The following is a 17,816-nucleotide window of genomic DNA, read 5'->3' as shown; positions in this document are numbered from 1 at the left end:
CTGCCGCGTCTATGACGTTACTCCTCTGGAATGCGCAGACCGGAGAATGTGCAGAATTTTCTACACACTCGTACTCCAATTGCATTGGATTTCCAATCCAATCCAATCCAATGCTTCTCGCGCTTGCGCAGCACGGCCCTTCAAGCTCTACGCGAAACTGCTGAACCACGGCTAGTGTAGCTGGCGCTACAAAAAACATGAAAGAATGGCGACACTGGTCACTTCATCGCAGTTGTCCTGTGCCGCCAAGAAACGATTACAGCTTGCGTGACTGCAGGGCATGGATGATCGTATACCTCTATTAAACTTCACATCCGCCGCTGCTGCCGCCGACACCGCCATCATCATCATCATCATCATCATAATTCACGACGCCTTTATTCCTCTAACCGTTGTTGTCTTGCGGTGTTCTAGCCCATCCTCTGCCCCCGAATTTTAAGATGTCCCTCAATCGGGTTAACTGCGTTCCTTTAATTAAGACCAAATGATCCTTGTCATGTACGTAAGGACATCTTTTTTTGCGGAGTTAATCATGTGACCTTTTCTCTGAGAACATGAACGCAAAAGTTCATGTAATCAGCTTTCACACGACGGCATCGGGTCATCACTTACTGCGGCAGTTATTGAAATTAATAAGTTGCTTTGAAGTAGAGTCAGGAAACTCTCGCAGATCTGCCGGGTCGGCGGTAGAGCACAAACGTCTGTGCTCGTTTCATTTAAAAATATCATCCAGGCAATTAGTTTCCCAAAAACTATGAAAATAGCTTGGCAACACTATTTTAATTATTCGTGCGAAAATTCATAAGCACGCTTTGCAACGTTTTCCGCTTGGAATGAAAAGCTAGGTAGCTAAAAATTCCGGTTTAAAGTAAGAGGTTAAGATTATACCGAGCTCTTTAGCCGCCCATTCTTAAAACATTAGTTAAAATTCTATGCACAGCATTGTCTTGGAGAAAGAGAAGCGCGAATACAAGAGAGACAGATACACGTCGGGGGAAAATTTATATTAGTGCAGATCACTTTAGGGGCTAATCTTGTCGTCGTAGCCCGCTAACGGTCGATGTCGAGCGACTGCCGGAATCAGGCGGCGCAGCGACATTACGGACCCAAGTAGAGCCTGGTGTACCGTCGTCAGGGAGTCATTCTGAGGCTTCGAAAAACCACGCGGTTTAAATAGTCATAAGCGTTCGAACCTCGTGAACCGCTGGCTCTTGTCAGACATCTCCCCGTTGTTTAGCGCAAAGAAAACTGCTGGTATACATTTCAGCAAAATCTGTGTATATAACCGCCAGCTCCTGCGTTCATTTAGTTAGGAACGCTCGTTGGGTTGGTTTTTACGATAGTAAGCGAAAAAAGTGGCCTCGCAAGAAAAAAAATGGCGCGTTCGCAATGCGCCGAAAGGCTCCAGCCGCGCAAGAAAAAAAAATTCCCCCGCATTTCCCCGAGGGGGAGAATGTGAAAGTGCGAATGCACGGTTGTCGGCCCGCTTGCGGCGCTTGCGCTCGGCCCCCGCAGCCCACCGCCTTCTCTTCCATCTCTTCCATCGGGTTTGTAGTATCACGTGTACACCACGCAGTTATCAAGCCGCTATAACGCCGCTGAGTCGCCAACGCACGCCGCTGACGACGTAGTTTGAATGCGTTAAAGATATAAGGCGCGTTAGTAACACTGATATCAGCGTCGCGTCCGTGGCTTAGTCGGTAGAGCGTCGCGCTGCGGCCGCAAAGTACTCGGATCGAAACCTGGCGCCGGATGCTGTTTTTTTTTTATATAAAGAGGAGGACTGCGGACGCCGCCGCCGCCGACGCCGCCGCCGCCGGCGGTGGAAGGTTTGGGGTCGCTTATAAAGTGCATTCGCACTTAAAATGGCGCGTTCGAAATGACGCAGAAAGGCTCCTGCCGCGCAATAAAAAATGGTGCATTTGAAATGACGCGGAAGGGCTCCAGCCGCGCAAGAAAAAAAATGGCGCGTTTTAAATGACGCGGAAGGGCTCCAGCCGCGCACGGAAAAAATTAAGCATTCGAAATGGCGCAAAACAGCTCCAGCATACGATATTAAAGCAAGCACGAAAAGAACAGAACTCCCGCTGGCACAGTTTCAGGCAAGGGGCGAGCGAGCACTGTGAAGGCGGGAAATTTGAATTGCATATTCAGCAAGAGAGGAGTGAGGCAGGGCGGCGAAGAGCGTGATGGGTGGCAGCAGTGAGCGGATAACGGCGCCACCACCCATTATAACCAATCACTGCTCTGCACTTCCGACAGCTTTCACATTGAGTGGAAGGGCTTTAATTTTTTGTCGAACAACCCAGTTAAATAGTATTTTAGTAAACTCTGTTCCTACAGTGCCATCTGACGTCACTTATAAGAACTGCACTAAGCGGACGTCCGGTTGTGTTATCTCGCGTAACCGCGCGTCTGGCACTACGTCGCCCTGTCACACGTTTTTGGATGGGCTAATCTAAAAAGTCATGCTCCCCTCGAGCTAACGACGACGATGGTCGAACGCGAAGTTTTCTCGTGAGGAATTCCTTGGTTGTCGCCTGAATGTAGACTTTGACTTGCGGATGGCTTGTACTCCAACCCTTCGCCATTTGATTTCGCACGATGAAAGCTTCACGTTAAACCACCGTCATCGTTTGAAGAAAGGGTGAATGATCTTTCTGTCAAATTTCGCACGTCCCTGCACCCCTCTCCGAATCCAAACGGCTTCCACCATGCCGGGATGGCGCAATCAGATATACGTCGGTTTCATAACGCGCGGGACTCGGGTTCGATTCCTACTACGGGGAGCGTGAATTTTTTAAAACTCGAAAGTGTTTTATTCCTGACTACATCAAGATTTCACTGACGTCATATCCGTCACGTAAATGACGCCAGTAAAACGAAGCAAGCGGCCTGTGAAGGGTGCACCCTTGCACACAGGGTCTTCTTGCGGGGAAGCAACCTTTAGTACTACAGAGTACGTAGGAAAAGAGCCGTGGACTCGGTGATGCGCTGTGGCTCTGCTACATTTATTCAGGAGTGCGTTAGGCCCGGCCGGAAGTTAAAGAGCGGCGTAGACATGCGTCCTCCCCTGGAGCGCAGCCGTGTTCGATCTCTGTGTCGCGTGGAACTGCTGACGCTAGCCAGGCACCGCTGATGGTGACTGTGAAAGGATGCGGATGATGATGATAGTGGTGCTAAATGCAGATGGTGTTGCCGCCACTAAAAGTACGTTATACTTTGAGTTGTTCGTTTCCGGGTTTTATATTTTAACAAGACACCAATATTTCGCTGACGTCATATCCGTTGTTATGGAACGGGACGCAGACGCGAGGCCATGGCTGAGCCGGACCGAGTTTTATTCGCTTCTTTCTCTTCTAGCCCCTGATCCCGATGATAGTACGCGGTCGTCTTCCTCTTCTTCCATAATTCCGTAACATACTCCCACCCCCGACGGTGGCGCTAGTGGTGAGGAAGTGCAGAGCAGATTAGTCTAGGCTTGCCGGACTCAATCCTGCGGAGTCTGGAGGTGGTAGATGCCTTTCTGCTTTATCCTCCATCGATGCTTTGAGGCACGATGCCTTCTTCTTGACACTTTCTTGGCTAAGACGGGGCACGCTGTTTTGCTCGAACCGGAGTGCCTAACGAACATGGATAAATCGTATTCTGGATGCAGCCTCAATCTTCTGGCCAGCGGTCCCTTTTCCCTTTTCTGTTCGCTTTCGACGTTCTTTTTGCGCACTGTCTGAGTATTTCCCACTTTCGTCTGCGTCATTGCCATTAACCTGGTTTTCCCTTCTTCTAGTGGTAGAACGGAGGCTTCAATTTCACGTGCTTGAATTCGCTTGTTCCGGGGTCTGCTAGTAAGCCACTCGTTCCGTGACGGCAGTGCACGAGTGAATCTCTTCCTGTCGTGACACGAAGAACCACTTCCATCCGTTGACTTAATCTTCCTGTTGTCTATGTGCGATCGCTTCCTGTGCTTGGCCACGGGCGCATCCGAGTCCGAGATGGTATTTTCATCGCTTCGGCGGAATGTCACGGCCCCGGCTGCTCGGTCGAACTTGGTCTTGCTGGTACATCCCGCGGCCTGGTTTACCGACGATGTTGGAAATGTAGGGTCGCTGTGCTGGTCCATCCTCTCTTCCACAGACGACGACGAAGCCACGGTTTCGAAGGCAGCCCTTGTTGCGAAGGGGAGGACTGCGCTGGCCGCGTCTTTTTTCTGGGAAGTGCCTCCTCTTAGAGGATCTTGCGTCGGTTGAGGTGGCGACAAAGTCTTCGTCGCGGTGAACGACGTCCTCAACGTTGCCTGAGAGATTCGTTTCTTTAATGAAACCTTCGTGCGACTTATCGCGTATGAAAACTCTTCGCCTTCTTCTAAGTCTGCCACAAAACTGTCGAAGTCGAGAAGGCTCTGGATATGACCGTCCAGCTTTCGAAGTTCGTCTTGTTTTTGTTCTGCCATACGGTGCAAATCGATGAGCATACTTATATTCGATGGTGACGATTCCAAGACCCGAAAAGTGGTGTTGGCTAGTTCCGTTATGTCCGCCCGGAGGATGACCCGCGAACTGATAAGTTGGTCCACGACCTGCCTGTCATCCAAACCAGAGAGCGTAGCGAAGCAAGGGTCGGGACTGTCCGATGGGTGGGGATCATCTCCGAGTTCTATGTGGGAGGTCGGTGTCCAGCACGCAGCCATGGCAGGCATCGTTCAAGGGTGAGGCCTCCGAAATGAGAAATCCGACGAACCTGAGGCCACGCACTACCTTGAAGGCGCTGCGCCGTGAAGTCCGCTGGTCCGTCGTTCCCGGGTTTCACGGCACCAGAAATGTTATGGAACGGGACGCAGACGCGAGGTCATGGCTGAGCCGGACCGAGTTTTATTCGCTTCTTTCTCTTCTAGCCCCTGATCCCGATGATAGTACGCGGTCGTCTTCCTCTTCTTCCATAATTCCGTAACATCCGTCACGGATATGACGCCAGTACACGTTTTCCCAAGCGACCCGCCAGCAGGATGTCGCTCGGCAAGCACGCCCACAAGACAACCACCGGCCCGCAAATCATGCTCAGCTTCAGATTTCGCTGCACATTTCACTTTCGTGTTTTACCGATTCCTATGACAGAGAAATCAACCAAGGTTTTTTTCACTTCATCCGCGATCATATTCGTCGTCAGAGAAAGTTGGCTTTCCTGCAGTGCGTTTTTGACGCGACGCACGTCATCGGTGAGACATAGAAAGTTTCGCTTTAAAATGGCTAGGCCTTCATCAACGTAGCCCATACTAATCTGACCCGCCGTGTCCAACCTAACGTAACGTAACCTAATCTAATGCAACGTTATCTAACCAACTCAACTGATCCATCCCCAGCTTTCTCGCTCCAAATTTCGACTTTTCAGGAACCTAGCGAAACCACTCCAGGAAAGTAATCTTTGGCATAACGCAAGAAGTCAACGTGGAGATGAAAACTCTAAAATAAGGTTCTGGGATTCTGAATATTTTTTTGTGTAATCCGCTGTAAAATATAACTCCCCATACATTTGTATGGGATAGTTTCCATGGCTCTAGAGTTTAGTCGGGCAACGTGCTAGACTTGAAACTCTGCAAAAGCAAGTTTTCACACCAATATTAGTGCGGGAAAATACTTTACATTTCGCTAAAGAACTCCAGAGTAATCACTGCTGAAAGGACTGCCATGAGCGGGAAATCTTCACATGATTTAAAACAATTGGAAAAAAATACTAACCTAAACCTAGAAAATATTTCTTGATACAACAAATGTACGAAAAACCACACAAGCGCTGGGCATAAACCGCGGTGCCTTGGAGATCACAAAGCTAAGTCGTAACAGCTACACCATTATGCCAAGCATTCCACGCCGTGCCGGACCAGCCCTCGAAATATGAATGCCGTCGGAAGGCACAACTAGACACTTCGTTTAGTAAAATGAGTTATGTGCAATGCACGGCCGTCGCGACTCTGTGAGGTCGCTGAACCGGATCCGGTGGTCTTAACGAGATTTCGCTTGACTGACAAGCTCGTTAATATATATGATTAGACTTCAAAGCACGTTGAATGACATTAGCTTTGTTGTGTGATACTGGCATTATATCCCTGTCACGGGTACATTATGAACTAATTAGGCCGGCGGAGAAATGGCGTTGTGCGAGTGCATTTGTCTCTCACCTTTGACCTTTAGTTTACGTTAATTTCTTTACTCATCCTAATTAGCAAGTCCTTTAGTATGTACTATAATTAAGTCCTTTATCACATACTCTGTCCTCCTCTGCTCTGCTAATGGATTAATTTTAGGCCCATGAAAAAAAAAACTGCCTTGCAGACGATATTAACTCGCTAAACTTGAAAGCACGCGGAGATAGCGGTTCCGAAATGCGAAACGCACTACATGTTGTAGCGTTTCATTTTAACGGCTGTTTTAAGTGCGGAGCACTTTAGGGGCCCTGCTGTCGTAGCTCGTACAGGGTCACGGTATCTATACAGTGTACTGGAAGAGGTGTGTCGTTCAGAGCTGATTAGGGGGGGTCCCTTTTGCGAAAATTGCTGCTGAGGAACGATGATGATGATGATGATGATTTCTATTGGTTGCCCCTTTGTATCGGGGTGATGACATGTCATCTGACCAAAAAGGACTAATATACCTATGTTTTACACTTTTGGTTCAATACTAGCGCTGCTTAGGGCAGGCACAAAAAACTTATTAGGCACAAAATACTTTTTTTTTTCCTGTTACAGGTGGTAACTGTCCTAGGCAATATTCCCCTCTCTGCTTTTCGTCCGCCAGCATTCTAATCTTCTTTTCGTCCCCTCGACAGCCTTGAAGTTAACTTCCTCTGTGATACCCTTAAATACTAGGGCTTCTGAAAGCCCAATATTCCCTTCATGTAGATTTGGATGGATACCCTCACAATCTAATACGATGTGCCGCATAGTTTCTGTTTCTTTCCCGCAGACCACGCATACCCCATTATTTTGTGAATACTTCCCCACAAAACTCTTAGTTCGCAGGCAACCTGCTCTAGCCTCAAAAAGCAAAGCACTGCCCTGGGAATTATCGTAGAAATTTTCCTTTCTGATGTTCATCTTCTCAGCCCTGTACATCTCTAACTCCCGTTTTAAGAAGCGCCCCTGGCGGCCGCTGCTTAGCAGTTGGTTTCAGAAGTGTTGTTTGTCAAATTAATCCTTATTTATTGCCCTAAATACCCTTACTTCTTTATTTCATGATATAAAGTTTGATTAAAACTCGCCAAATAACTGTTTAGTTTGATTTAAAAACTCATGGGAGGCGTGGCTGCAACAGGAGTTCTCTGGGGAACGCCTGTGCTCCATACAATTTTCTTATAGCACCAGTGCTCTGCATCAGTTTTTTCCCCGCGCGACACACCTCTATATTCGGTGACAACTTAGGAGCGGCAACGGAAGTTGCCGCTGTGCCTCGTATACCTCAGCCGGATGTTAGTCCGCGCGGCGCAAGTAGTGTGTTACTGAGAATACTTTGAACATGACACGAGTGTTTTTCGTGACTTTTTGGACTTAATATGCTTTTAAACTACTGCAGCAACGACAAACAAGCTGCGTGAGAAAAGGCGGACGATATTACGCGTTCATAGTAGTCTCCTTACAAAACGCGCGCGCCCGTTGACATCCGGGTCCGTCGCCTAGGTGGAGTGATACCGTACATGAGCTATTGCCGTTCTTAACTGGTTCCCGAGTATACTTTCTCGTACACTTCACAATCTAGCCACCGTTACAGTGGCTTAGAAACAGATGCTTCGAATGCCACTGTTCGGGATCGCACCTATGTAAATCCCATTGCGCTACACAGCCTCACGTTACTCATATGCAAAATGTTGGGGGTGTTGTTCGGGCAGCGCCGTTGCCACGGGGGCTGCCGTTGCTCAGCAGCAAATAAGGGCACAGAAATATAAAATACGGAAAGAAATCACGAATTAACGCATTAATTACCCAAAAATAATTAAAACGCAATCCAGTGTCCCTTTAGAGGCATTTTCAGGGGCAGCGGCGTCCTCTCTTGACTACTTTTGGTATCAACGCCAGGCTCATACTGAAACTACTCAAGGGAGGACGCCACAGCCCCTTTGGCGAATCACTGCTCTGCACTTGACAGCCTTCACGTTGAGTGGAACTGCTTTACGTACTCGTGGTCCTGGCGGCGCCTCCGGCTATGACGGAGGGCAGTGCCACCAGGAAGCAAGCGATGCCCGAAGCGTAGGAGCTCAGCTTTGCCGTCACCACCCTCTCGCTGCTCAGCACGCTCTGGAAGAACTCCTGCACGCGCACACACCGCCGCGCAGGGGAAGAGAGATCAAAGGGGGGCGCTGTTACGGGCGAGCTTGTACAGCCTCCCAAACTTTTAATAATATAGCGGGAGCGATGAGTGATCGGCATGCCAGCGTTCTCCGGAAAAATAGGCGTGGGTACGCGCACGCGCATAAAACTATCGGTTGTGGGAGGGTCGTCTGCTCCGCTTTTCTTCTCAGAGCAACACACCCCCTGTTTTTCTCATCTTGCAAGGCCGTTTACCGCCAAAGGTAGCTGAGCAGGGTGGGGCACAAAGCCATTCAGATGCAGTGGCGGGGGCGCACCACTCCTAAGGAAACAGCGTAGCAGACGACACTCATGCAGCAGATAGCCCTATGCGCGTGCGCGTACTCTCGACTATTTCGCTGCTGAGCACCGTGATAAGGCGCTGATATGTCGGTCGGTCGTCGCTCCCGCTATATTATTAAAAAATTCGGAGGCTGTACCAGTGTAGTGTTGCACCAGTGTAGTGCTTCCCAAACATATACAGACTGGGCAAGCAAACATCGAGGAAAGGACGTGGGACTCTCTGGCTCGGAACGTGCTGGTTCTGTCCAAACAAGGGAGGGGTAGTGGTCTAGATCATGGAGTTTAATACTGATATGTACCAGAAGGGGAATTTGTCGCTGCAGTCGCGTGCCCCCAAGGGCACCGCCATGGCAGCTGGAAGCGTTTTCCTCGTACTTGGCTTGGCTTGTCACGCGGCTTTTTTTTTTACTCCTGAAGCTAAAATTAAAAAGGGTAAATTTTTTTTTCTGTTCAGATTGCACGAAGCTTTTAAACAATCCTTCACAAATAATTTATTTGGAATATCAACTTTTCCATTGACCAAACTTCATATAACCCTTTGAGCAATATTGGGTATTTTTGCAGCCACAGAAAACTTTTCAGCCTGTTCATGAGCCATGCCAAGGACAAGTGAAACGTTCCTACCCGGTACACGACGGCACCATTGTTGAAGCGCGTCTCCCTTAGACGCTACACTCGGGAGCAGCTCATGCGGTGTATCCCACCGCTGAAGGGACGGACATCTGGGGACTGTGGAATGGCGCTACCGTGTCTGCAGCTTCGTAGCTCACAGCGAGGGTTATCTGTTGCACCGGGGACGATGGCACGCGGTAATTCGACCTTATAAGAAGTTGACGGGAGCTGGTCACGTTAATGACTGCCAACTTATAAACTGAAGCCATACAGCAAACAAGCTGACAAACACGCCGATGTGTCCCTGCTCGGAAACCTGAAGGCTTCTATGAAGGGGGGGGACTTAGTGTGTGGGACCGCTTTTAACAACATTTAAATTTTGGGCATTTGTGCAAGAAAAGTACCCGTATGTCTGTCTATCCGTCCGCCCGCCTGCCTGCCGACCTCCTGCGTGCTATAGCATTGACGAACTCGTCCCAGAACCAACCTCCATCGCCTCCGTCATGTAGTGGTAGCGTAATGAATGAGGGAACGGGCAGGAGAGCTGCCTGTGTTCCGAACAACGAAGAGCCGAGAGCAAAAATGAACTTGCCTAATGCATGGCGAGAAGAGAACAGCGATTATACAGGAGAAACCCCCTGGCGTGCTTACAGTATGGGAGTCGAACGGGCAGAGCAACGCTCTCAGTGGGGCCCGGGATCGAACTGCTGTTTCTAACCAGGAGTCGTCCCAACGGTCCCCAGCCTTCCAGCGTACTGGATATGGCCCCGGTAACTACAAAAAAAAAAAAAAAACGGCCATCTTTACTAACGTGAAACCTGAAGAGGGTGAAGCATGCAGTGTATAAGTGCATTCAAAGATTGTAAGTCTCTCTCTTTCCACACGGCGTGCGCTCATATACACGACATCCCCATTACAAAGACGGAGAAGGGAAATTCGAAACGGAGAACTGCAGATTTTAAAGTTAAAGCGAGTACGGAGCGAAATAGAAGCAAACAAGCAAGCGCGAACGAAAAACGAGTGTCCAGGTGTGTTCTTTCTGAAAGCGTTTTTGCCCACGGAGATGAAAGTTCTCGCGCGAGGCCCAGGAAAACGAGTGTCCCGGCGTTTTAGTACCGTGACCAGATGAGAATATGACGACGACGACGACATGACTGCAGGGTGTCGAACCGGAATGTTTTCGGGTTTGGTTCGGGTTCGGGTTCAAGTCTTTCGGATTCGGTTCCGGTTTCATTTCTAAGCACCATTCCGTTCCGGTTCGAACCGGTTCAAACGGGTTCAAACGGGTTCGAAGAAAAGGAGCAGGCGTGTTTTTTCTGTTAATTTTTGTGTTCTCGTTTTTCGTTTCCTTATCAAGGCGGCATAAAAACAAAGTCATAATGAATGTTTCTTCGTGCAAACATTTTGTCTTGGCCAAACGAAAGCGACCCTGGAACACTTTTTTCACCTTAGTTCGAAATCTTGAGTGGTTGTAGAAAGTAGTCAACCAGCACATCATGTACATAGATTAGGGGGTCGCAAAGTGCCTCAGCCAAAAATTACTGCTCTCTCATCACATAACTTAGAAATTTGCTTTAAATATTTTTCTCTCCTTCCCGGTCTTGGCGTTCTTCGACCGCTGATTGACGTCATTACGGCGGTGTAGCGGCTATTTTTCGGCTTTCCTTAAGTTGCAGAATAGAACGCATTTGATAGCCACTTTAAAAAGAAAGCCAAAAAAGCGAAGCAGAAACGGAAGCTGCATCCGCAGCGACGAGCAAATTACGCACTGTTGCTCCGTGCTGGAAATAGCTATAGTTTCCGCAGTGCTTCCAGATGCGCAGAAGAGTGAAATCGTTTATAGAAAGTGTTGATTGATTGATTGATTGATTGATTTTTGTTATTTATTTATTTATTTATTTGTTTGTTTATTGGTTTATTTGTTTATTTGTTTATTTGTTTATTTGTTTATTTGTTTATTTGTTTATTTGTTTATTTGTTTATTTATTGTTGGGTTTAACGCGCCAAAGCAACGCAGGCAATGAGGCGCGCCATAGTGGAGGGCTCCAGATTAATTTTGACCACCTGGGGATCTTTAACGTGCGCCGAAATCTCGTTCACACGGACGTTTTTGCTTTTCGCGTCCATCAGGAAAGCGGGCGCCGCTACCGAAAATAGAACATGCGTCATTAGGCTCAGCAGCGCCACGCCTTAGCCACTGAGCCACCGCGGCGAGTTTATCTAAAGTGTTCAATAGCTCCTTTGACTGTATATAAGCTACTGCAAAACGTTTTCTATGGTAGTGTGACGAGTATGTCCCCCCCCCCCCTCTCCAATTTTTGTTGTCCGATAAGTTCGGTGGCCCTACCAGGCTCGGTGGGAAACATTGTGCACGGCTGGCGAATAAACACCGACGAGCACAGCCGCTGGCGGTCAGTCACCCTAACCACCAGCACGCTACGAGTCGTCACTCGGGTGGAGAGTACTACGATGCTCCCACGTTCACGAATGCGGGCCAAATCGTGACAGGTAGATCAACGATTACAACAATAACTGAAGCGAAACAAAAGGTTCGTTGGGACACTTAAGGCTGCCTATTCGCGTGAATGTGAAAGCATTACTCTTTATGGCCGCAAGTTTAGCTTTATTAATTTAAGTTCGTTCATTTTCATGATTTAATTTAATTTTATTCTTGGTTCATACCACTGAAATTTTATACACCACAGTTGTTTTCTTGAGGAAACAAAAAATATGGCAGTCGATTACGGTAGTCGCTAATGCGAAATTTGAGCACAGCGCGAACTGTAGTCTTGTCGGCGACGACGCATAGCTGCTGTGTCTTAGGAAGCGATCGTGTCCTCAACAAATGCACGACGGCATGCGGTATACTCTGTCGTTATCTCGTAAGGCGTTGCTGCCGTGGAGCATGTCTCGCGCGGTCTGGAAATTTTGCCCTCCCCTCCCACTTTCGCCACTCGTCCTCCACTTTCCTGCTCGCTCTATCTTCGGTGGCGTCTCCGTTCTCTCAGTTACAACGGGCCGACGCTGAGAAACTACGCGAAACCACAGGAGCGGGCGCTTAAGGGCTGGGCTTTAACGCTTGGCTCTTCAGAGCCATCGCTGTGCTGCCCTGTGATCCACTCCCTTCGCCGACCAGTGACGGGCTGCACATCGTCTCCAAATAATACGTCCTCGCCACAGTCTTCTCGGAGGCGAACATGTACCCTCCTGGCCAGCTAGAAGCGCCCCGGTGCCTCCAGCGCCTCCCCAATCGGTGCATCCTAACCAGAATCTTCTGGCAATGCGCAGTCTCCCTGCAGGCTATATGTTTTGCCTCGACCTACTAAGCAGACGACCCGTCGGTCCACAATCGTTTTTTGTACCTTTGAGTGTCGCCGTGGTGGGGCATTTTGCGTCTCCCCCCCCCCCCCCCCCCCCCGGCGGCTCGTGACGGGCCGCCCCTCGTCTCCAAATCATGCATCCTCACCAGAATGTTCTGCCTGGCAGGCAGGCAGGCATTCAGGCAGGCGGGCAGGTAGCTTACTGGCAAGCGGGCGCTCTCTTTGGCGGGCAGGAGAGCCTACGCGCCCGCCATCTTTTTTTGGATGCATCGAATGTTACGCACGCACGCGCGCTCGCACGCACCCCTAATCTCGCACAAAGAGGCAAAAAATTTTGCATTGTAAGTAAATCGATTGGTCTGCTACGCTTTTCATCTACCCCAAGTTTCAACGGCGCTTTAGCTTTAACACGAAATCATTAGCAGTGCTAGCAGTAGAAAACAGTCCGGCGTGGGCGTTAGTTTCTGACTGCTAAGCGTGGTAGGGGGCATTTACAGGAATTTCCTTCTGCTCATCTTTTATCTGCTATCAGAGCTGTTAGAAAGAAAGAACGGCTATAAAGTATCATTGGACGGCGTGCATAGGACGGCATTGGATAGGGAACCACCGGAGATAGGAACTTGCTTATGGCCCTTCAGCGACCGGTGACAGTGATTGGGCTCTAGGAAAGATGATAGACAAGTGAAGTCACAAGCAGCAGTAATGATCACTTGTAGAGAGAGAGAGAGAACATGAAGTTTAATTAAATTGAGGCAAAGGTGCAGAGAGGCGTCCTCATTCGAGGGGGCCGAATCGACAGCCGTTTCCATCAAGAGCAACTGATCTTCCAGGCCGGAGCTGGCCATGGCTGTCTCCCAAATCTTTATGGAAACGTGGAGGTTGGGTGGATCTACGGTACACTTGTCGCAGCCGCCTACTATGAGTATGAGGTTCCCAGGCTCTCCACAGAAGCGACGAAATGGAGAGAGGTATGTCCCGTCAAAGACGTGGAGTCTGGTGGTGTGTGGGAATGTGTGTGCCCGCAGGGCGCGAGTAATCTTTCCTGGTTAATCGGTAGCGATTTGTACGGGGAGGAATACGTTCGACGGAAGAGGCTATAGTGCCGAGTAACTTCCTGGTCTGTGACTGCAGGATGCATTCACTCGGGCCCGGCTTCATCAGCGCTGGCTAAGCGGGTCAAATCTCGAGCCACGAGGTTGATCTTGTTTGCCGGGGATGCCAGTATGAGCTGGTGCCCATACAATCGTGACTGTCTCTCTCTGATTGATCATTGGAAGTGTTGTAACATGCAATCGATCGTTGGCAAAGTTCGGCCACGCCTGCTAAGAGTCTGTTATGAGAGTTTTGGCGCCGCTTCCTCAGCTTGAAGGGGGCTGTGCTCGGGGGTTGAGATGCTACACACACAGAACACAAATAAGCCGGAATGGGAGTAAATGGCTTGTGTCATAACTCAGTACCAATTCGGAGTTTTCAAAACTCCTTCGAATGGGAGTTTCGCCTTACTCCCATTATTTCGGCAGTTTTTTCAGTAGCATATGGGAGTTTCATTTTACTGCCACTACAATGGGAGTTTCCAGGGGTACCATTGGGAGTGTATTGTTTCCTCCAACTGGGAGTTTTCAGGGGGCGCATTGGGAGCAGTGTTGACCTGCATTCGAGGTTTTTTTTTGTGTGTGTGTTTTTGTGCGCTTCATATATATGCGCTGCAGTGGAATTTATTACTGCATTTGGGAGTTATTAATAAGGGCACAGGGCGCATTTTTATTTTTCGTTGGGGATCACGTAATTTCTAGTCTTTTTCCGCTTCAAACGTTGAATGGCGAAACGTGAAAAGTTTGTTTTCTGCACAGTCAATTTATTGCATAAAAATTACATGAATACGATATACGTGTGAACACGTTAATAAGACAATAAAAACACTGAATCAACAAAACACCTACATCGAGAACACAATGTATCTTGGTAAGAACTTTATCTACTACAACACTTCTCAACAAAAAAAATTTAAGTAAGCAATTTGCAAACAATGAGGGCAGCATGTCGTCGGTGCGCTGTTTGCTTGCACGTTCCTCCCAAACGCTGACGTTGCCGCACCCCCTGGCACGTTCTTCTGGAAGCCACAGCAGCACATTCATTAGAGGGATAGCAAAACGCTTTAAATCTGCGGTAACAAATACATAAGCATATTGGGCATCTGACCTGAAAAAAAGAAAAGAAACGGCACTGTAAAGACGCTGAACTTGTCACTCTTGTGTCCAACTTTCCGTAATGTCTGAATGTTTGTTTAAAGCTACGAAAAATTGCACTTCTGTCCGAGACACCTGCGCTCACTAGTTCGTCAAAACGAAGTGTTCTGCTGTTCAAAAAGGCGACCAACTTCTCAAAATGCTTCCTTTCCCTCTTTTCCTTGCGTGCAGTGTTCTGGGAACGAGCTTCAGGTTTTACCCCCCGCACTGCCCCTCTCCCCTCACCGAAAGTTACGAAAATATTTCGGTCGGTGTGACGCCTGCGCGTGCCCCCCTTCAAAAAAAAAAAATAATAAGCAGTCGTCTGTCGATTCTACAGAATGCTCCCTCGAATGGCTTTTGCTGGTTATAGTTACACGCGCCTAGCGTACGGAGAGCTCCCACGGGGCCCCGACGTTCTCCCTTTCCAGTGAAAGCAATTAATCGCCGGCGGCACGCGGCAGTCACCCTCCTCGTAGCAGGCGCGGCTGGCACCACACCTACTTCTCAAGAAAAGCGGCAGTCCTGCGACGTTTGACCGGCCAACTTCACCCTCGCTTGCCAGTACGCCACAGACACAGCCTAATAAAAACACCTAACAGCCATCCAGAGTTCGGACAGTTTTCATTCTGCTTGCGAGTGTGAATGAGTGAGTGTTCTGCTCGAGACCCGCGCTAATACGCATTGCTTTCACACTGTTCGGCCTCCCCTATGACGTTCCGGGCATGGTGCCGTCTTTCACGCACAACGCTCACCTCCAGTGGCAGAGAATCGCCCGTGCAGTGGCGCGGGAAACACGTTGAGTTTATTTGACGCTAGAAGGGGCACAAGTCTCCCAAAATGTTGCGTACAATAAAAAACGTGAAAATCTTACCTTCAACCACCTCGCAGAAGCACAACCGCGTTGTTTTTAACGAGCCACTCTCAGCGTTCACTGCATTTAGGCCTCGCGTCGGCTCGCTGGCGTATTCCGTCGGCTCGAAGGTCGGTGACACGGAGGCGACGTTGCAGTCCGTCGCACGTCAGTCCAGGCTGGTTCCACAATGTTCGCAACGAGCTTCGGTTGTTGGGAAGCACTTCACATCCGTTCGTGCGGCCGCAAGTTCACACTGGCAATAAATTTTCGGGGACGCTGGAGCTCACACGACACACGACACCAACTGGCAGCCATTTTGTAAGGACGCGTAGAGGAGGAAGGGGTGAAGGAGGAGGAGAAGGAAATGGAGGTGGCGTGGGAGTTTTTAATACTCCCATTGGGACAAACGCAGTAATCACAGCCAGATACTGCGTTTTGTGAAGAGGTACAACCGTGGTAAATGCGCTTATTTACGACGGCTTGTGGCCCCCGGTGTAAACTGGCAGTTTTTCCACCATCATACTACCACACGTGGGAGCAGGCCGTCTGTCGTGAGGAGTTTAAAAGACGTATTCCAGCCAAGAAACTCCCATTCAGGCTAACTTGTGTTTTGTGTGCACCAGTGGGAGGCGGCAGAACGGTAGCACAAAGAAGGAGAAGATATTGAAGAATGCTGTCGGGCGTCTCTTGCATCAAACCAGTTGATCGTTCCTCCCTTTTTTTCTTTCAGTTTAGTTTCTTTCCAACCGTCTCCCCTCATATATATACACGTTTTCAAAACCCTTTGATGAGTATAAAACATGCATTAGGTAGTTATTAATATTAGTGCGAAATGTCAATTTTGATATAGAAACAACATAACAGCGCAATACGGGCATAAAGAAAGACCTTTTATAGCATTCAGGTGGGCGTCACATAACTTGGCGGCTACTTTGTGCTTGACAAAATTTCCTGATTGGTCTAGAAGGAGAACGCTGCAAAATTTCCAAATGCCAAGGACCCCAAAAATATCATGTGTGGTCCGACCGTCTAATCCGCCTTAACTGACCCGCTAATTCCTGTAATCCAAATTAATCAACACACCAGTCCACCTAATTCACATTAGCTCATTCACTCACGTAACTAATCCACCCCAGTCTACCCGCTAACCCGCATTAATTGACTTTAATCCATCCGCTTCTTAAGTTTAAGGTTGAGCAGATTCAAGATAACATGAAAATGGTATCAAATATACTTTAAAAGTAGAAATTAGGACCCCGCATTTTTATTTAATCTCATGTTCTCTTAGAGCTGTAACCAAAGGACACAATGGCACTGTATACAAGAAAAAGTGACGTTAACTTTGAGAACTACGAGTGTTTGTGTCTCAGTGCCGTTTGTATATAGCTGCCAATGCAAACTAAAATAAGTGGAAGATATGGATTTATTGTTGATGGTGTCCCTCAAAGCCTTTACAAGCGGACAGGGATGCATGCGAATTAACAGCAGATTGAAAACTTTACACGATAATAAACACCATGCAGATAGAAACCATGAAGAATATTCCATGATATGTTGCCTCGGAATATGCGTTCTAACTTAAGTTTTGCTAAATGTAAAAGATAATTGGGAGACATGGGCAGTACCTAACGCAAACTGACAGTGTATACGGACAACTTTACATTAAATTGAGGGCAATAGAAGAGAACATGATGCGCCTTGGGAACTGCAGACTATGCAAAATATTTCATGGTGCTGTCTGGCGAGTGGCAAAATATCTTCAGACGCAAGGTAGGGTACCGAAATGGAAAACTAAAAATCATATTTTTGAGGCCCCGGAACCGGTTCGGAACGGTTCCTTCGATTCGTTCCGGTTCGGGTTCAGTTCCAAAATGGCGTAAAAATTACGGTTCCGGTTCAGTTCCGGTTCCGGGCAAAAATTCGGGTTCAGTACCGGTGTTTGGTTCGGTTCCGGTTCGACAGCCAGAACCCTTAAGGTGCTTCACACACACACACACACACACACACACACACACACACACACACACACACACACACACACACACACACACACACACACACACACACACACACACACACACACACACACACACACACACACACACACACACACACAGGCACACGCGCGCACACACACACACACACACACACACACACACACACACACA

At 48.5% G+C, this 17,816-nt stretch overlaps 1 protein-coding gene across 1 annotated transcript in view; it reads right to left on the bottom strand.

The window, feature by feature from the left end:
- Positions 1 to 17,816, bottom strand: part of LOC144161712 (high-affinity choline transporter 1-like) — a 32,775-nt gene that overhangs the window by 10,543 nt on the left and 4,416 nt on the right. Inside the window, exon 4 of the mRNA XM_077692329.1 lies at positions 8,164 to 8,293. Within this exon, the coding sequence (XP_077548455.1) occupies positions 8,164 to 8,293 (130 nt within the window). The remainder of the gene's footprint in view (positions 1 to 8,163; positions 8,294 to 17,816) is intronic.

The sequence above is a fragment of the Haemaphysalis longicornis genome, unplaced genomic scaffold (genome assembly GCF_048455015.1).
Source record: "Haemaphysalis longicornis isolate Haplotype H1 unplaced genomic scaffold, Haemaphysalis longicornis Haplotype H1 scaffold_12, whole genome shotgun sequence".
In the NCBI taxonomy this organism is placed as follows: Eukaryota; Metazoa; Arthropoda; class Arachnida; order Ixodida; family Ixodidae; genus Haemaphysalis; species Haemaphysalis longicornis.
This window is presented reverse-complemented; position numbering and strand designations above follow the sequence as displayed.